The sequence below is a fragment of the Anser anser genome (genome assembly GCF_964211835.1).
Source record: "Anser anser genome assembly, chromosome: 8".
In the NCBI taxonomy this organism is placed as follows: Eukaryota; Metazoa; Chordata; class Aves; order Anseriformes; family Anatidae; genus Anser; species Anser anser.
In genome coordinates this window covers 22,819,245-22,835,750 of record NC_139728.1, presented here as the reverse complement: position 1 = coordinate 22,835,750, position 16,506 = coordinate 22,819,245, and the positions used below count along the sequence as shown (strand labels likewise).

At 49.0% G+C, this 16,506-nt stretch overlaps 1 protein-coding gene across 14 annotated transcripts in view; it reads right to left on the bottom strand.

Moving 5' to 3' along the window:
• Positions 1-5,260: 5,260 nt before the first annotated feature.
• The window catches only part of MAST2 (microtubule associated serine/threonine kinase 2), a 191,934-nt gene continuing 180,688 nt past the window's right edge, over positions 5,261-16,506 (bottom strand). For all 14 annotated transcript variants that reach the window (XM_083846905.1, XM_083846911.1, XM_083846912.1 and 11 more), the window contains 5 exons: positions 15,439-15,665; positions 13,797-13,919; positions 12,605-12,741; positions 12,186-12,373; positions 5,261-11,534 (listed from right to left, as the gene is read on the bottom strand). In XM_083846905.1, the coding sequence (XP_083703031.1) occupies positions 9,448-11,534; positions 12,186-12,373; positions 12,605-12,741; positions 13,797-13,919; positions 15,439-15,665 (2,762 nt within the window). In that variant the 3' untranslated portion in view covers positions 5,261-9,447. The remainder of the gene's footprint in view (positions 11,535-12,185; positions 12,374-12,604; positions 12,742-13,796; positions 13,920-15,438; positions 15,666-16,506) is intronic.

Sequence of the window (16,506 nt, the reverse complement as noted above, 5' to 3'; positions counted from 1 at the left end):
CCGGAGGCGGTGGGAAGAGGCTGGGGGACGCTCCTGGGGCCTCGCTCTTTTGTTCGTTTCACTTCTTAAATTTACTTTGTTGTACTAAAGGCTAATGAGGTAGAGCTACAGGAAAGATGTAAGCCGCTAATTGGCAACTCATTTTTTTCAGGGCTTTGCCAGCCGGGTTGTTTCATTAGGAAAACATCGCAGCCGGGAGCCAGGGTAGGAAATTTCCAAGCGGCCGCGCTGACTGGATGGAAAGAAAAACAGCACCCGGCTCGGGCAGCTTCTCGCGGAAAGGGCAGATCCCAGGATTTTTCCATCCTCGGCTGCACCGCGGAGCTTCCTGCAAGGCCCTGGGTTCGCCCCCAGTCCCCGGCAGGAGCTGGGACAAGGGGCCTGGTGTCCCCAGGCAGGGCAGGGGTGCAGGACGGACAGATGGGGATGCTGTCACAGGATGTTCCCCTTAGGGCCGGAGTGAGAGATTCCTGGGGACGCTCTTCCCCATATGGGGAGAAAGCCTGGAAACAAGGCCTTGGCCCAGCCTCGAGCCGCGATTCCTCCTGGCACCTCGCTGCCGGAGCTCCGGGGCCAGCCTGGGAGCGGGGGCCAGGCGCTTTCAAGTAAACGGGTGGATTAGGGTTGGATGCGGACGCAGAATCCCCACTGCAGGGGAAAGCTTCTTGTCTCACTCGATGGGTTCTGTCCAAATTGGAACAGAACATTAAAATACAAAATTTGACGCTGGACACTATTTTGTGGGGAATAAAAGCAATAATTTGGGTTCAGCTGGGAGGGACTCGCTCCAGCCTCAGCCTTTCCCTACCTCCCCAAGTACAGCACGCAGGCAGGTTTGGACCAAGGCTTCACCCTCACCGAGATGAACCACTTCGGCTGTTACTTTCTCCCCGAAGTTCCACCAAAGCTGCCCTTTGTGACCACCAGGCTCCCTCCTGCTGCCCCCAGCCCCTTCTCTCTGAGCCCCCCCAGCCCTCTCCCCCTCAGCTCTCCCCTCGGGGCGCTGCAGTCCAGGAAAAAGCAGGGGAGGGATCCCAGGCGAGGGGTCCGGAAGAAGAGCGCTAACTCCACGGACATGGCAAGGACGGAGCATCTCCTGCGGCCGGGACCGGCCCCAGAGAGCTTCCCCACCTTTTCCTTTCCTCCACTTTCAAACGGATCAGGGATTGGGATGAGCACAGCCCGCCCGACCGCCCCGGGCAGGTGCTGCACATTCTCCCGCGGCCGCTGTGCCAAAGGAAACACAAACATCCTACCCAAAGAAAGCACTTTTCATCGGCAACACAGTTCCCATTTTTGCACAGGGCCGGCCTGTTCTCGGCAGCTTTCCCCGCTGGGCTGAGCCAAAGCCCAGCCGAGATTTCCGGGCTGGGGCTCGGCCAGAGCCACCCAAACCAGCCCCAAACCAGCCCCGTGACCGCCTCGGAGACCTGGGGAGGATTTAAACTGGCCCGAAGGGAAATAAAGCTCACCCTGAGAGCCCCTCCAGGAGCTCGGGGCATGGGGCCAGGGGATGTGGGACAGTGGGGATGCAGGACCCAGGAGATTTGGGAGCTGGGGATGCAGGAGCTTGGGGCGGTGGCACCTGGGTACTTGGGACCTCGTGGTGTGGGACCTGGAGGATGCAGGACCCCAATTCTCCTTAGTTTTGGACAGGGGACTTTTGTCCAAACGTGGTTGTCCCCAGCACTGCAGAGACCAGGGGCCCTTGTACCTAGAAGCAGCTGTCAGGGAAATTCCACTTTCAGTGATGCATCTCGTGAAACAGGCCAAGTCAACAAAAATAGCTCTTAAAAAGAAAAAAAAAAGGAAAAAAAAAAAAAAAAAAATAAAGCACGTAACTTTGGCCTTAAGTTTGGGAAGAGATGAGAAGACAGGAATCGGGGCAGAAGAGGGGGCGAGCAGGAACGTCAGGGCACTTGGCCGCACATCACTCGCGGCATAAATAGCGCCGGGCGTTTGTACCTGACCTCAGCGGCGCAGGGAGCAGGCGGCGAGGAGCAAAGCGCTGCCGGGGGGCCAGGACCCCCGCCCTGGCACCTGCACCCGTGGCAGCCGGTGGTGAAATTGGCCCCCGTGGGGACCAAGCCCAGGGAGGCGAAGGCGAGGACGAGCTCGGGAACAAAGCGGCCGTTCAGTGCCGCCGCTTGGGCAAATAAACCCGGGCATATTCCTGTCGGAGAGCTTCCAGACGGCGCGGGGCTTTGATCCCGGGCGCAGGGCGCTGGGGTTTGGGTGTTTTTTTTTCTTTCTTCCCTGTGTCACGCTTGTTTTTTTTTTCTTCCTGCTTCAAGGCATAATTTTCCTTGGTGTTTGTAATTTCTAGAAGGAATTTCTCGCCGCTGGGACAGGAGCTGGAGCTGCTCCGGGGTTGTGGATGCTCAGAGCCCAGGGCAGGGGGGGAGCAGCTCCTTCACCCCAAAGGCTCGAGCCACCAGCACCAGGTCCCCCCAAACCCACCCAAAGGGTGTAGGGCACATGTGGGAACCCCCCGGCGGGGCAAAGCCCGCTGCCCACATCCCGAATATTTTCCGGCAGGAAGCAAGGCTGCGCCGCCGCCAGCGGGAATGGGAGGAGACGTGGAGAAAGGGAGTCAGCGCTGCTGGCGTGCGAGCCGGCGGCCAAGGGAATAAACCCGCTGCTGCTGCTGCTGCTCCTCCTCCTCCTGGCCTGACGGATGTTGCCTTTGGCCGGGACCCTCTTGCAGCGCAGCTGCCGAAAAAATGCGCCGGGCTCCAGCGAGCTCCGTGCGCCCGCGTCGGCCCCGGCCAGCTGGAGCCCATCGCGGGCTGCGCACGGGGACGTAGCCAAGCCCTGGCACTCCCAAGGGAGCACCTGCGGGGAAACGGGGCCTTTCCCAAAGGGATGGGGACACGCAGGGCGTGGAGGATGCTCCTCGCCTGCAGGTGCTCCCCGGGGGGCGATGAGCCGCTTGCCCCTAGATTGGAGGTGCCGCAGGTCTGGGATATGCCACGGAGCATCCAGGAGGAGCATCCCCCAGCGCGCCGGGGCAGTCCAGCGGGGAAGTGGCGGGTCTGAGCCCCAAACCCTGCCGGCTCCAGGGGCTGGACAACGTTAAAAGGACTTCTTAATCTTCTCCCTCCCAAACCCGTCAAAGCGGATGCGGCTGTGTGCGGAAGAGAGGACGGGGACGGGGAGGAAATGGGCTTTTAATGCAGCCCTGTTTGCAGAAGGCGCGCGCTCGGCTTCGCTCTGTTTTTCTTGGGGATGGTGGTAGCTGCTCAAACAGCCTCCGAGGGGCTGGCAGCGCCAGCCCGGCCCGCTCCTGCTGCAGGTGTCTGCCCACGGGGCCAAAACTGGCAGCCGGGACACCACGCCTGATCCTGCTCCAGCCAAGAGGGTCCCAGCACCGATCCTGCTCCCGGCACCAACCCCAGGACTCAACACGGGCATGGGGAGTCGAGGCCGGGGGCAGCCTCTGCTAATGGAGGCCGTAACCTCCCGCTGCCCGCGACCCCGGGCTCTCTTTCCCAGAACCCTTCCCCTGTAGGATTAACGGGGTTTGCAAAACCCAGACCTCTTCCCAGCCTGGCCGGATGCGTGTCCTCCTTCGAAGGACCCCATAGGAAATAAGCCCCCAGATGAGACCCGGGGACGCTGCCAGCAGTGGGGATGCTGCTGAGCTCCGTGGGGGGAGGTTTGGGGCAGCCTCAGCTGCCGCACGCCCACGGGATTAGCGGGCAGACGGACGTGACTGCGAGGCCGTCGCCGGGGCTAATTGCAGACCGGGTATATTTAGGTGCCTGTTATCCTCTGCCTTTCGCTTATTTTTAGCCCTAGGGGGGCAGAACAGCCCCGTCCCTGCCCGGAGCTCCCCAGCAAGGGGCAGCGGGGACCTGGCCGTAAGCATGGGGCCAGATCCGGCGCTGAAGCAAACCAAATACCCAGAGACATCGAGCATCTTCCCCCCTGCAGCACCTCGCCCAGCCCTGCCCCACGCCAGATTCCAAACTCTGAGCTCAGCTGCAGCCTCAAACCATACAGGTGTGGGGTCAGGCTGTGTCCAGAGGAAGCCAGGTGAAATATACCAAATTTTGTCTTTTTTTTTCACATCTCTGGCTCCACCGTGCCAGCAGCGGGCAGGGCCCTGGGGACCACGGGCTCTGTCACCTCGGCCACCCCCGGTCTGCCGCCCAGAAGCGTAAGGCAGCCCCTCCGAGCACTTGGTGACAATCATCCCGTAACTGGTTCGCTGACAGCGTGTCAGGCTGAGAAGCCTGCCTGAGCCTTCGTTTGCTGAGCGCTAATTAGCTTAACATTCCTAATCCCTCATTAGCGACGATGAAGTAAGCTCTGAAATATGAGGTCAGCCCTAATCAGCGTTTAAAACCCAATGCCCACTGGCACGGGATGGAGGCGGGGGCCGCCAGGGGCCAGCCCCAAGGGTTTCACCCCAAAACTCGGCTCCTCAGGCCCGTGTCCCCCCCACCCTGCAGACGCCCCCATGCCCGGTGCAGGTCCCAGCTCTGCGCCACCGGTGGGCGCAGGGGGTGGCATTCGGGGAGGTAGCACCCTAGGGGCACCCCAGGTCTCTCGGGGATCTCACCGTTAGCATCATGTCCTCTGGGATCGTGTCCATCTGAGAGCCCTCTGGGGCTCTCTCCCGAAGGCAGAGATGAGACGGGGTTTTAATAGGTCCCGGGTGCCCCGGCCCTGCCAGCAGGACGCTGTCGGTGCCACTTGTTGGGGCAGCACCCGGCTGCTCGCACCCGTACACGCGCCACGTACCTCCTGCCTCTGTGCCACGGCGGATGGCTCCTCTTCCTCCCTGGGGAAGGAAAAAATGCAAAGCAAAATGTATTGGCTCTTCTCGTTGTTTTTAACGCACACAAGGGCAGGACACTTCGCAGCCCCATTCCCCGCTTCAGCAGCTGCACCCGGTGCCCGGGCTGAGGTGTGCCTTGGCGCACGTCGCTCCTCGCAGCCCGGCCGTGGGGAAACGAGCACCATCGGGAGCAGGGGGCAAGGCTGAGCCCAATGCCCCCAGCACGAGCACGGCCCCAGCTCCTGATTTCCGAGGACAGGAACAAGCCTTAGAAGGCTTTTCACACGGAGCGCGCACGTGCTAACGTTAGGAGCAAAGGGCTGCTTTTGGAAAGCTTTGGGGTGGTGCGTTATCAAGAGAGCCTCAACAGCTGGGGGCACAGGGGGGCTGCAGGGGGCTGCTGGGCCAATCCAGGCCAACGCCGGACCTGCCACCGCTCCCCTGGGTGAGAAAACAAGCAAGCACCACGAGTTGGAACTTATGTAAAAAAAAAAATTTATTTCGGAGGAGGATTTGAACATCGACATGCAGGTACAACATGAATAAAAATTATTGCACCGCTATTATGTGGCAATTGTTCAAGTTTCTAAAAACACAGAAATTCCACACGTCCTCTTATCTAGCTAAGTGCTGAGTGACACGGCTTGGCAGAGCCCAGCTTCGGGGGTGCTCTCGCAGCCACCTGGATATGATATCGAACACAACGTAAACACACACTTCTGTCAAATCTTCTACTAGAAGTACAGAATTATCCTTCACATCCAGTAAGAGAAAACCAGAGAAAGACTTTATCCTCCCCTCTTCGGAAGAAAAAAAAATAAAAATACTCCAAATCACACCTTAATGCAAGTGTGGCAACCAAAACCACTGGTCACTCCCACTCTTCCCCAGCAAGCGCTTTGTAGTACATTAGCAGCCAAAGGCCTCTGACATTCGGACCCAGGAGCGGCCGTTACAATGCTAACGTCTAATATTTACAATAAATATCATCCATCTCTCTTAGTCCGCAACAGTAAGAGACAAAGGGAAAAATAACACTGAAATGAGGCAGCGCGGGAAGGTGCTGGCCGGGGGCAGGAGCAGGGGAGAGCTGCGAGGGGAAATCAATCGGGAAAGCGATGTATGTTGGTGATTGTATGCATGGCTCGTTCACCAGTGAATTCCTCCCACCTGTCTGACTCAGTGTCACTTATGGAGGCCACGTTCCCGGCTTGCTGCCTGCTCTGCTCGGGGCCGTGGGCCCCATCCTGCACTGGGAAGGGCTGCGCAGCGCGCCCGTGCGCATGGACACAGCGTTCCCAACATCTCCTTCCCCCCCCCAGCACACGAATTTTGCAATCCGAGCAGGTATGTAAGTAATTCTTGGCAGAGCAAGGAGTAAGTCCTGGTCTCCACCTGGTTTGTTATCGCAATTTCACCAAAAAAATCTTTCCGCCTAAACTTTTTGCTAAGGTGCCCCAATAGGAGTTGGACAGGTGGTGGATGGGGAAGGTGGTGCACCTGGCACACGGAGGGGAACTGCAGGGTTGAGGAGGAGCAAGGGACCCAGGGTTTCACTAGGATGCTCTCCTGGTAATGCTGTTGGGCTTTGGCTTCCAAAAAAAGCAGGGTTTTGAAATTGCACTGATCACTTTCTGTACCTTAGCTACAAAAGAGGTGACTGAACACATACCTCACCTCTTCTTTGGCCAGTTCAGGCAAAAGCAGCAAAAGCTGTGACACGACAAAGTTTCCACTCCTCTTTCTGTGCTCAAGAAAGGATAACTTCCCGATTCAGCACTGGAGGTACCGGCTGCAAAGAGAGGGAGTCAGCAGCTAATGGAACTGGTACCTTCAGACGGTCACCTCCCAGCCTGCGTCTCCCACAGGAGGCCCTGTGACCCCGACGTACCTGGCACAGACATAACCCAGGCCCCCTTACCGGGCTCGGTCCGACAGGACCCTCAAGTACGCCACTGGGAAGGGGTTCAGAAGTGCACCACAGATCAGAAGTACACCACAGATCAGGGAAAGCCAGCAGCTGCCTGCTCTCGCCGCTCCCCCTTAAAGCCACTGCAGCTAACGGCCTGGGCTGGCTGCTTCGAATGACCCCGGCTGCAAAGCCCCCTCCTGCTAGGGCAGTGGTTTGGTTTTCCCTTCAGGTTTTTTTAATGCAGACCCCTTTGTGGACGCCCCTGGGAGCACGCTCGCAGAGCAAGGTGCCTCACCACAGGAGATGCAAACAGGGACCTGCCACCAAGGGAACAGCAAGGCCAAAGCACGTCCTCCTGCACTCACTGCTCGATTTATACCGGGACGTCCGTCTCGCCAAGGTTAGGTGCTCCCTGGACGTAAGCTTGAGCCTTCTCTTCACAGTTGCCACGGAATTATGATGCTGAATCAATTTCTCATCATTCCCAGGAACCTTGCTTTATGCTGTACTGCCAATTGAACGTTGTTGCTTCTCAGTAATTTTTTAGGAGATTTCAGTAGGGAGAAAACTAGCCAGATCAAGCACCGGATCCTGCCAAGTCTGTTCCTTATTTGCTACCGCTCCAAATCAGCACAGAATGATATCAACACGAGGGCTTTGCGAGGCTGGAGGCTCCCAGGCCCCTGACAGGGCAGTGGAAATGGGGTTTATAATCACCAGCCGAGTGCACACAGGTAGCCTACGAATTCCAGGAGGAAAGAGCAAAGAGACAGTACGGCAAGGCCCTGCTCTCAATACCGTCACAGCAAGATTTATTCAGGTGTTATCTGGGAGCTTTGAGGCTTTGGCTAGTGTATTAACAACACCATACATGTTCACACAGACACACAGAGTAAACACTCATTTAAACATGGTTAAAAAAAAAAAAAAAAAGCTCAAACCAAACCAAAATTGGTCCAGAAATGAAGAAATGAAATCCAAGCAGCCAAAAATCACGTACATGATGGGGAAAAAATGGTTATACAGAAAGAATCAGGGCAAGATTACAGAGACTTTTGTGACTTGTGGATTAAGCTGAAATCAAGTTGAAAGAGATGAAGAAAATACATTCCTATATAAAAACATATTTACATTTAGGGACACTGAATCAAAACTTCAAGTTCAGAAAAGGCCAAGACAATGAAAAAAGGCAGCAGTAGAATGAAACAGACCAACAGGTGCAGGTTTTAGCTTGAAATACTGTTGCACAGTCATTCTGCTTCTAACAGAGAAAGCCAGTGAGCAGGACACTAGATAGCGCGGGTGATCCGCAGGAGGATATACTCAGACAAGACTAGAATAAGAGCTGAGCACAATCTGGGACAAATGACGGGAGTGTTCACTGACAGTAACCTTTAACTGGATGAAGAAATGGCTTACAGTGCTATAGGTATCACCAGTCACAGTTATTGGTGTATTGGTATCTAATCCTCAGCAAAGAGCACTGGTACCCGGAGTCGGTCACACCTAAAGCAAAGCAATGTCTAAACCTAAGAGCCGAGAGTAATTTTTAATGGAACCAAGTGACCTCTGCAGTGGAAATGCTCTAGCTATCACAGCTGAAACCTTAAAATATCACATGTGTTTTGAAGTCTGCTTGCAGCTTGTCCACAGAACTCAAGGAGTCAGAACTCTTCATAGTTTTCTGGTTGGTTGTTTTTAAAATGGGCAGATATAGAAAACTCAGCGAGTTTCCCAAGCCCCAGTTCCGAAATGTTAAGGAACACCTTAAAATCCCTACCTATTTAGACTCACCAAGAGAAGGAAAAGTCTCCGAAGGTCATTTATCAATTGAGATATCTTCGCCCAAGACATACTAGAGAACACGTGACTACAAATTTCTCTACTTTAAAATCCACCTACAAGGCGCCCCTTTCCTGGGGTCATTTATTCTGAGGCAGGGCAAGTTACAAATTGAAACCAGACCAAGGAAGATAAAACATCATTAAAATTTTAAAAACAGATGGAGAAGTTGCCACGTGTCCTATAAAGGATAAATAAAAACAATCCCTCCCAAAAAAAACAGCTTAGAGATTTCTCTGATTGAAACAAACAAACAAAAACACTTTTACTTGGTTTAAAGAGAAGATAGGGATATCTCTCTGTCCAACCCCTCCATCCAAATCCCTTCTTTCATATCCTCTAAGGATGTGTGCAGAACTGTGAGTGCACACAGTGACAAAGAGACCTTACTTGTACTGAAGAAGATTTGCTCCCAAACTTGTGGACCAGAGAGTACTTTCTTCTCCTTGTCAAAGAAAACTACATTGTAAATTCAAAGACAATATTCAAGACCTGTGAATTTCAAAGACATTTGAAAGAAGTTTGAAAACCAGAGATTTTGAAGTAAGCTGCCTTTTTTTGTGTTGAGAATTTTTGGGATCTTAAATAAATGCAGAATTGGAAGGAAGAGCACAACAAGCCCTAAACTCAGGCAAAACAAAAGGTCAGGAAGGGAAAAATCAGCAAACTGTTTCCTAAGCCCTGTTTTAAAGATACCCTGTTCTAAAGAGACCTCAAACAGCAAGCATTACTGTGTACAAAAATAGAATAGCAAGGATGAAAAAACACAAAAAACAGTATGAAAAAAACCCTCCCAAAAATAGATGTACACAAGTTCTATTTTATATTAGTGTATATTACAAAATTCAAACATGCAGTCTCTATTCTGAATGCAGAATGCTCCAGTCCGTGTGTACCAGGGACGCTGCTATGTTTTCTTTACAGTACCATCATGTGACAGGGGAAAGTCTTGTATTTTTAACTGACTTCCAACCTCTTTGCTTTTTGCTTGTGTGAGAGTCCCTTCTTTACAGGGCCTCGTGCTGCCATCTGGCAGAGGAGAGGCTCTCAGAGGTGGCTGTCCAAGAGCATGCGACAGCTCCTTCGATGGAGCGATTTTGCAGCTACCTCCCAGTACTTCAGATGCTTTAGCACTGCAGAAAGTTGCCTCTTTTTTTGCCACCACAGGACACGTTGCCTCCCAAGGTTTTGCTGAGCTTAATGACTCTGTGCAGGATCCACTCCTCGTGGTCGGACTGTCTGTGCTAGATAGTTTGGCTTTCTCTTGACACGCTCCTGTTTGTGAAGTTTCCTGCCTTTTTTGCTTCAGATCTCTCTCTTCTTTACAGGAGGCACCCAAATGGGGGAAATCCTTTTTCTTTTCCACCTCTCCAGAACCAGGCATGCTGAGCTTCAAAGGGCCCAAGACACTCTGAGCTAGTGGCATTAACTGAGACATGGAGAGTGCCCTTTCGATAGCACTGGGGACGAGCAGTGTGGAGGACACAGTACCTGCTGGGCTGCCCTGGCTCGTTTTGCTTGCCGTTGAAGCACACTCTGCCTGGGACGAGCTGGGTCGCTTTTCAGCGCTAGGACTTTTTTGGGATGTTTCACTCACACTTGCAGGACACAGAGATAAGGTGCTGTGCTGTTCTACGGGCTGAACTGTGCCCTTGTGATCCTTCTCACTGCGATCCACAGGGCTCACCAAGCGAGGAGTGCTCACACTTGCTGTGCAACAAGAAGAAAGTGCTAGCAGAGGTTTTGAATCTTGTTTTTTCTGGCTGATTTCTGTTAGTGGGGTGTCTTTCAGGTCAAGTTTACCACATGAGGCCCCTAAAGAGTCACTTTTTTCAAGTTCAGGGAGTTTGATAGACGGGCACGGTATACTTTCTGTGCAATCTGTAGGTTTTTGAGTACTAGTAGTTCCCCTTTGATCTCTGATTGCTTCAGAAGACTTGTCTTTTGGACCTAAACACTGAAAGGCTTTGTTTTCTGCCAATTTATGTTCCTTTGCAGTTGTTCCTGATCTTAGGAATGGCTTTTCTGAATCAGCTAAATTTTCTGGAGAAGTTCCTGGGAGGACCTCTGATGAGGAAGGGTGCACAGCAACTTGCAACGATTCTGAAACAGTCTTGGCTTGTTGAACATCTCCCTTCTGCAAATCTTCTGTACCTTTTGGATCTTCGGGTAGAAAGGCATCATCTTCAATACTATCCTTGCTTTCCAACTTAGAGGAAAACTTACTATCTTCATTAAAAGAATCTGAGCCTTGGTCTCCACTGTCAGGGGGCTTGTCCATTCTTCTCCCATCTTGACTATCCTCTGAACCATCATCTGTCTCATCTTCAGAAGAATCTACCTCTCTGATGGCCTCCTGCTTTTGCAGAGACTCTCTCCTCTCCACCCTGTCTTGTCGAATAGCACCCAACTTCCGGGAACCTGGCTTCTGCAACATTCCTTTTTCCGCTAGCCCAAGCTTGCCACCCGTTGTTTCATTCACAGATTCTTGTAAACTCTGTAGACTTGGGTCCCTCTGTAGCATCTCCTTCTTAAATTCAGAGTGAGAGATATCCAAGCTATGCTTACGTGAGGAAGCCAGCTTCTTCTCAGAAGAGGACAGCGAGGCAGCTAGTTTCTCAGCTGACTGTACTCTCTTTAGCAAAGGAGACCTAGGGGGCTCAGCACTTTTGGGGCGAGAAATTTGTCTCACCAGTGGTGGAGAGGAGTGTAGTTTTACTGGGAAAGACTGAATAATACTGGAGCTGCCAACTGAGTGTCCTGGTAAAGGAGAGGGGGAGCGTTGTGGTGACGTGGACTGTGGGGTTGGTGATGGAGTGTGAGCTAGTGGTGACAGAGGAATATTTCCTGCAGACTTGCGCCTTGGAGATCTATACTGTCTTTGAAGCTTTGGTGCTAGTCCATGCAGAGAGCTGGGTCGGATGTGTCCAGAGCTGGCTGGAGAATTGGGAACACTGGAACTGGGAGAGCTGCTCTGGGAAGAATTGCCACCAACTTAGAAGAGATGAAAAGAAAAAATACCACGAAGATTATTACATGTGATCATTAAAACAAGTTACTGAAAATAAGACATGCAAAAGCAAGACAAAATGCCATATTACCACAAAGCACTGCAGTAATATTATGAGATAATATTCCATGGCTTCTGATTGAAAAATCACACCATTGTCACAACACCAGAATACAGTAAGAAACATTCTGCTATCAGAGCATTTTTTTGCAAAAACAACAACAAAAACAAGTTAAATAAGCCATGTGTTCCAATGCTATTCTTGTGAGGCAAATCTCTATTGTCAGCTAATTCAATTTTCAAATATGACTTTTCCACACTGTTTTGATTCCTTTTCTCTGAACTAATAGAGAAAATGTCTCAAATGGCTACAAAACCACTGCAACTTACAATGTACTTTTGCATCAAAGTGAAAGGATGCTACTGTTCAGTAACTGCATTCTTAAAAGGGTGTATGGATCTTCATTTTTAAATGAATATATGAATGAGAATACATCCATCCTTAAGGTAGTCAACATTATAGCTGTCATTTTACTCCAAAAACAGATCTACTATCTGCATTTATCAATGCAAAAATCTTTCCCAAGTTTTTCTGTTTGCTTGTTGTTTTGTTTTCTTTTGTTTTGTTTTTTTACCTGAGTGTACAGACTCTGGAGTGGATCTGTAACTCTGTGTAGGTGACCGAGGAGACAGGTTGTGGGTTGGAGAGCCAGGCACACTTTCTCCAGAAGACAGAGAGCGGTTCAGCGAAGATAAACTACGGCTGGTGTGAAGCAGTGATGCCTGTTTAGTGATCTTCCTCAACAAAGAACTCTTCTTCTTACTGTGGAAAAGTATTGAAAGTTGTTCAGAAGCCCAAATGATTTATTTACCTTTATTGGCATATTTCAGTCAATTTTATGACACAATTAAAGAGAAAAAGAAAACAAAAAGAAAAGAAAAAACACAGTATGTGCAGGCTGATACACACATTATCTGCAAATTGCTTTGACAAGATCTCTCTCACATTATCCTGGTTACTGCTTAATTTTCACAGAGAAACAACAAAACAAACCTTTCCTGACCATCCTTAGTTTTGCTCTTCTTGTTCCTACGAGCCATCTTGGATTTGTAGCTGGCCTTTCGAGCTGGTCCAACTTTTATGGATGTGTTCTCAAATGGCGTAGTGGAGATAGACACTTTATTTCCACTCTGTCAGAAACAAGACACAGACACTGCTGAAAACATGGCTTTTTGAAGCAAATCTGCAGGCTAAGCAGGTAGGCTGCTAGTTTATTACTGACTGCCATTTTGTAATCCTTTGTCAAACTCCATTTCCCTCTTTGCATTTCCACCTATCATTTATTAAGGAATTGCTGAGAGAGAGCTCTCTTTAGTCAGGCTTTCACAAATGATTAGATCAGATCCCAGCTGGTAGGTAAAGCTTCCCAGAGCAGAGAGAACACAGCATCTGACCTCTCCCATTGAGATCCCAAATGCCTCCATTTAATACTCGTAATGCTTGGAAGCTTGAACAAAGTGATATTCTGTCACCAATCCTATTCCCTTTGCTCTGAATGATGACAGGTGTGAGCATATCAGGCATCTATCATGATGAATCTGCAACACACAGCATGTCTCGTCTAACTCATCTTAAAAAATATATATAAATAAATTTTAAAAAATCCTGATTGCTCCTTTGTTTGCAGTCCCAAAGATTTCTGTCTATTGGAACAGTCCAAAACTTTGGATTTTATTTCCATAAATGGATTCAGCTCAGAAGGAGGTACCAAAATGCAAGTCATTTAACTGGATAATTTTAAGACCAACCATTACAAAGCTGCTTTTAAATACCACTGGGAATAATCCTTGAGAAAGCAGTATTAAGAGATAATAACATTAGCACAGCCTAAAGGCAAAAAATAAAAGTAATTTGGACTTTTTTAAGGTATTTTTCCTAAAGTGTTGTTTGAGGAAAGGTATACTTGAATCTTATTAATCTTTGTCTTTAATACTGATAAAAATGTATCTGACAAGCCCTTATTTCTCAAATAGAGCATCTGAGTTCAGCTTAAATTACATGCAGACAATTTTGGAGATTTAGGAATTAAGCTACAGCAATGAGTTTTGGCAAAACAAAGGCCAGGTGCTGTGTACATACTTGTATTTCAGACAATGCCAATTAGATATCTGCAACGTTTTAAACAAGCTGTCTCATAGTCTGCATATTACCTGTTTTCCAATATCTAACAGTGCCGAGTCCCTACCTTCAGAATTAGCTCCACCACTTCGGTGTGCACCAGCCCGTTGACCGGCTCCCCGTTGACGTGGGTTATCAGATCCCCTTCACGCAGACCTGCTTCGTTCGCTGGACCGCCTTCCTCCACGTGCTGCCAATGAGAAGGGGATGACTGATTTGAGAAGAGGAATGTACGAGATAGCTGGCCAGATCAGACACAAAGCCAGCTCATCTCTCGCTGCAGCCAGCATTAGCTGCTTCAAAAGAGGGTGAAAGGAACCACTGACTGGCACAGCCAAGCACAAAAATTTGCACTCTTCCACTCCTCCCCCAGCTCCTGACAGTCTTCTCCTGATCCAAGGCAGACAGCCAGGATGGTTAAGCTGATTGAGAGACCAGCTCTTCCCAAAGCCAGAGACTTAATACTCTTCCAAAATTTTTCAGCACTTGGGTATGTTAACTAGATGCTCTTGATTTTCAGGCAAGACTTTAATCTCTTTCAATTTCTTTGCCATCCCAACTGCAACATCCTACCATGTACATGCTGGTACCCAGGAAGGCCAACAGACTTTTAAATTAGATTCTGCCATGCGTTTAGGTTGCCTATGCTGCATCTAATTCCAAACAGAGTTTCTTTTTCTACTTTCCATCCTTCATTGACCTATCCAACGTCACATCTTTTCCCATGAACACACTGTCCTTCCCCATCGCTGTTCAGAAAGGTAACCTCCTTTCCAGTGAGGCGACATTCATGTTCAAGAACTCTGCAACTCTCCCTCTAACCAGAAAAAATTACCAAGCAGTATCTTGGTAAATTTAGCATTTTTCAAGGACAGCAGAGAAGTGCAAGGGAAAAATGCAACTTCAGATTATTTTTCTAAGTAAGAACGAGCGTTAAATTATGACCAAAACATATGAAGTCCAAAATGTCTAATGAACACATGGATATTCACAGGAAAGGAATAAACCATCTTTACTCTCTGTTCTCTCTAACTACACAATTCAAATTACCCTGCTTCAGGGAATGGATCATTCCTAGAAGTCACACGTTAAGAAAAAAAGGAACACGGAGATCAAGTACCAGCACTAAAGGGAAGGAATAGATACAGGCATGGAAACCAGACCTTTTAGCACAGCACACAACTAAGCCAACAGCTAAATCCCTAGGCAGACAGCATAGCAGCAGTGATGCTTTAAGGCTTGTAATCAATTCCAAGCAACTGCTTGGAAAATCCCAGCAGAATGAACTGATCCAAAGCAGGCTACAATCACTAACACTGGTCCGAACAAATTAGCTATAACTCGCTCTCATGCAACAACCCTAATATACAGAAAGACAGTATGTACACAGAAACATGCTTTAAAGTATGTGTTACAGGTGGAAGGAGTGGATTCATGTAAGCAGGGAAGAAAGAAAGAAGAAAGGTTGCTGTGGTTCTGTGATGGGCTTGAAAATTGCTATAGTTAAAACACAAAATGCTGTTACTTGTTTTTAAAGGGCTTCCCCCACCCAAAAAAAAAGATAACTTTGGGTCCAAGGAAGGAGAGAGAAAACAGGGCAGCAAATTTATATATTTATATTACAATTTATATAAAGCTAAATCCCACAGTCCCAGCTAAATGCATTTCTGGACCCAAGGGGTACTCTGTTTAGAAAAGCGGAGACATACCCAGACCATGTGATGCACAGTGTAGATATCACTGTCACCCATATAGACGCGAATGGCACGGAGAGTGAAACCGTATTTCTTTCCAGCCCGATGGATGATGATTGGTGGTTTCAGGTTTGCGATAGCAGGAGAAAAGTCACGGCTGGGTGAGGAGTCCCTCGAAGATGGGTTTGAGGATAGAGAATGAGGTGACATTGGACTAGCCAATGGGGAACACGTGTGGTGATCTACAGTGATGACACAAAGGTGAGCAAAAATTAGGAAACCAGGCCTCAAAAGAGAAAAATTCTTGTTAGAGAACAGCTAGGAAACCATCCTGCCCCATGCTCTTAAAGCTGGTCTTCACCAGAACAGAGCTTGTCCTGCAGCTTCAACTAATTCATGCTTCAGCATGCAAAAACCAATGGAGTTTCCAGAAAGCATATTTGGTAACGTGTACATTGTTCGCCTAGAATTAGAGTTGATTCACACTGCTTATTTCTCCTGTTTCAGGGATTTATAACCCATCACAGGTATTTGTTCTAGGCACAAGCCAGGGACACTCTGTTTCAAGGTTATGATCTAGTACCACCCTCCAGAAGATCAGATAATTTCTAGATCTTGGTACAAGTTACATATTGGTGTTGTGATAAATCAAAAACAGTATTTTTGAAAGAAAAATCAGTTATCGGTCAGACAGCTACATGCAGATAATTTCAGTAGTGTTTTAAATTCAGAGGGGCAAAAATACTTAACTCTAAAAAGCAGCCACTGCAGGAACTTTGGTACTGGAGAACATCACAAGTGTATTTTAGAGTGCGTTTCCCAAACCAACAGCCTCAGAGCTAAATTCTCACTTATGTGGCTGTGACTTAGCTGGGCAACTGGCTAAAATACCTGACTGCTCACAAGTGTAACAATATCTGCTTCTAAAAATACAAAGCAAATACAGAACTCTCATTTTAAAGTGAAGCTGGTCAACATCAGTAAAATAATCCCAAAAAGTAGGAATATTAAATGCAGCTGTAAAAGGTAATCCCCTAAGAAACACCTGCTGAGTTACCCAGCATATATTTACCTGGAAGATGA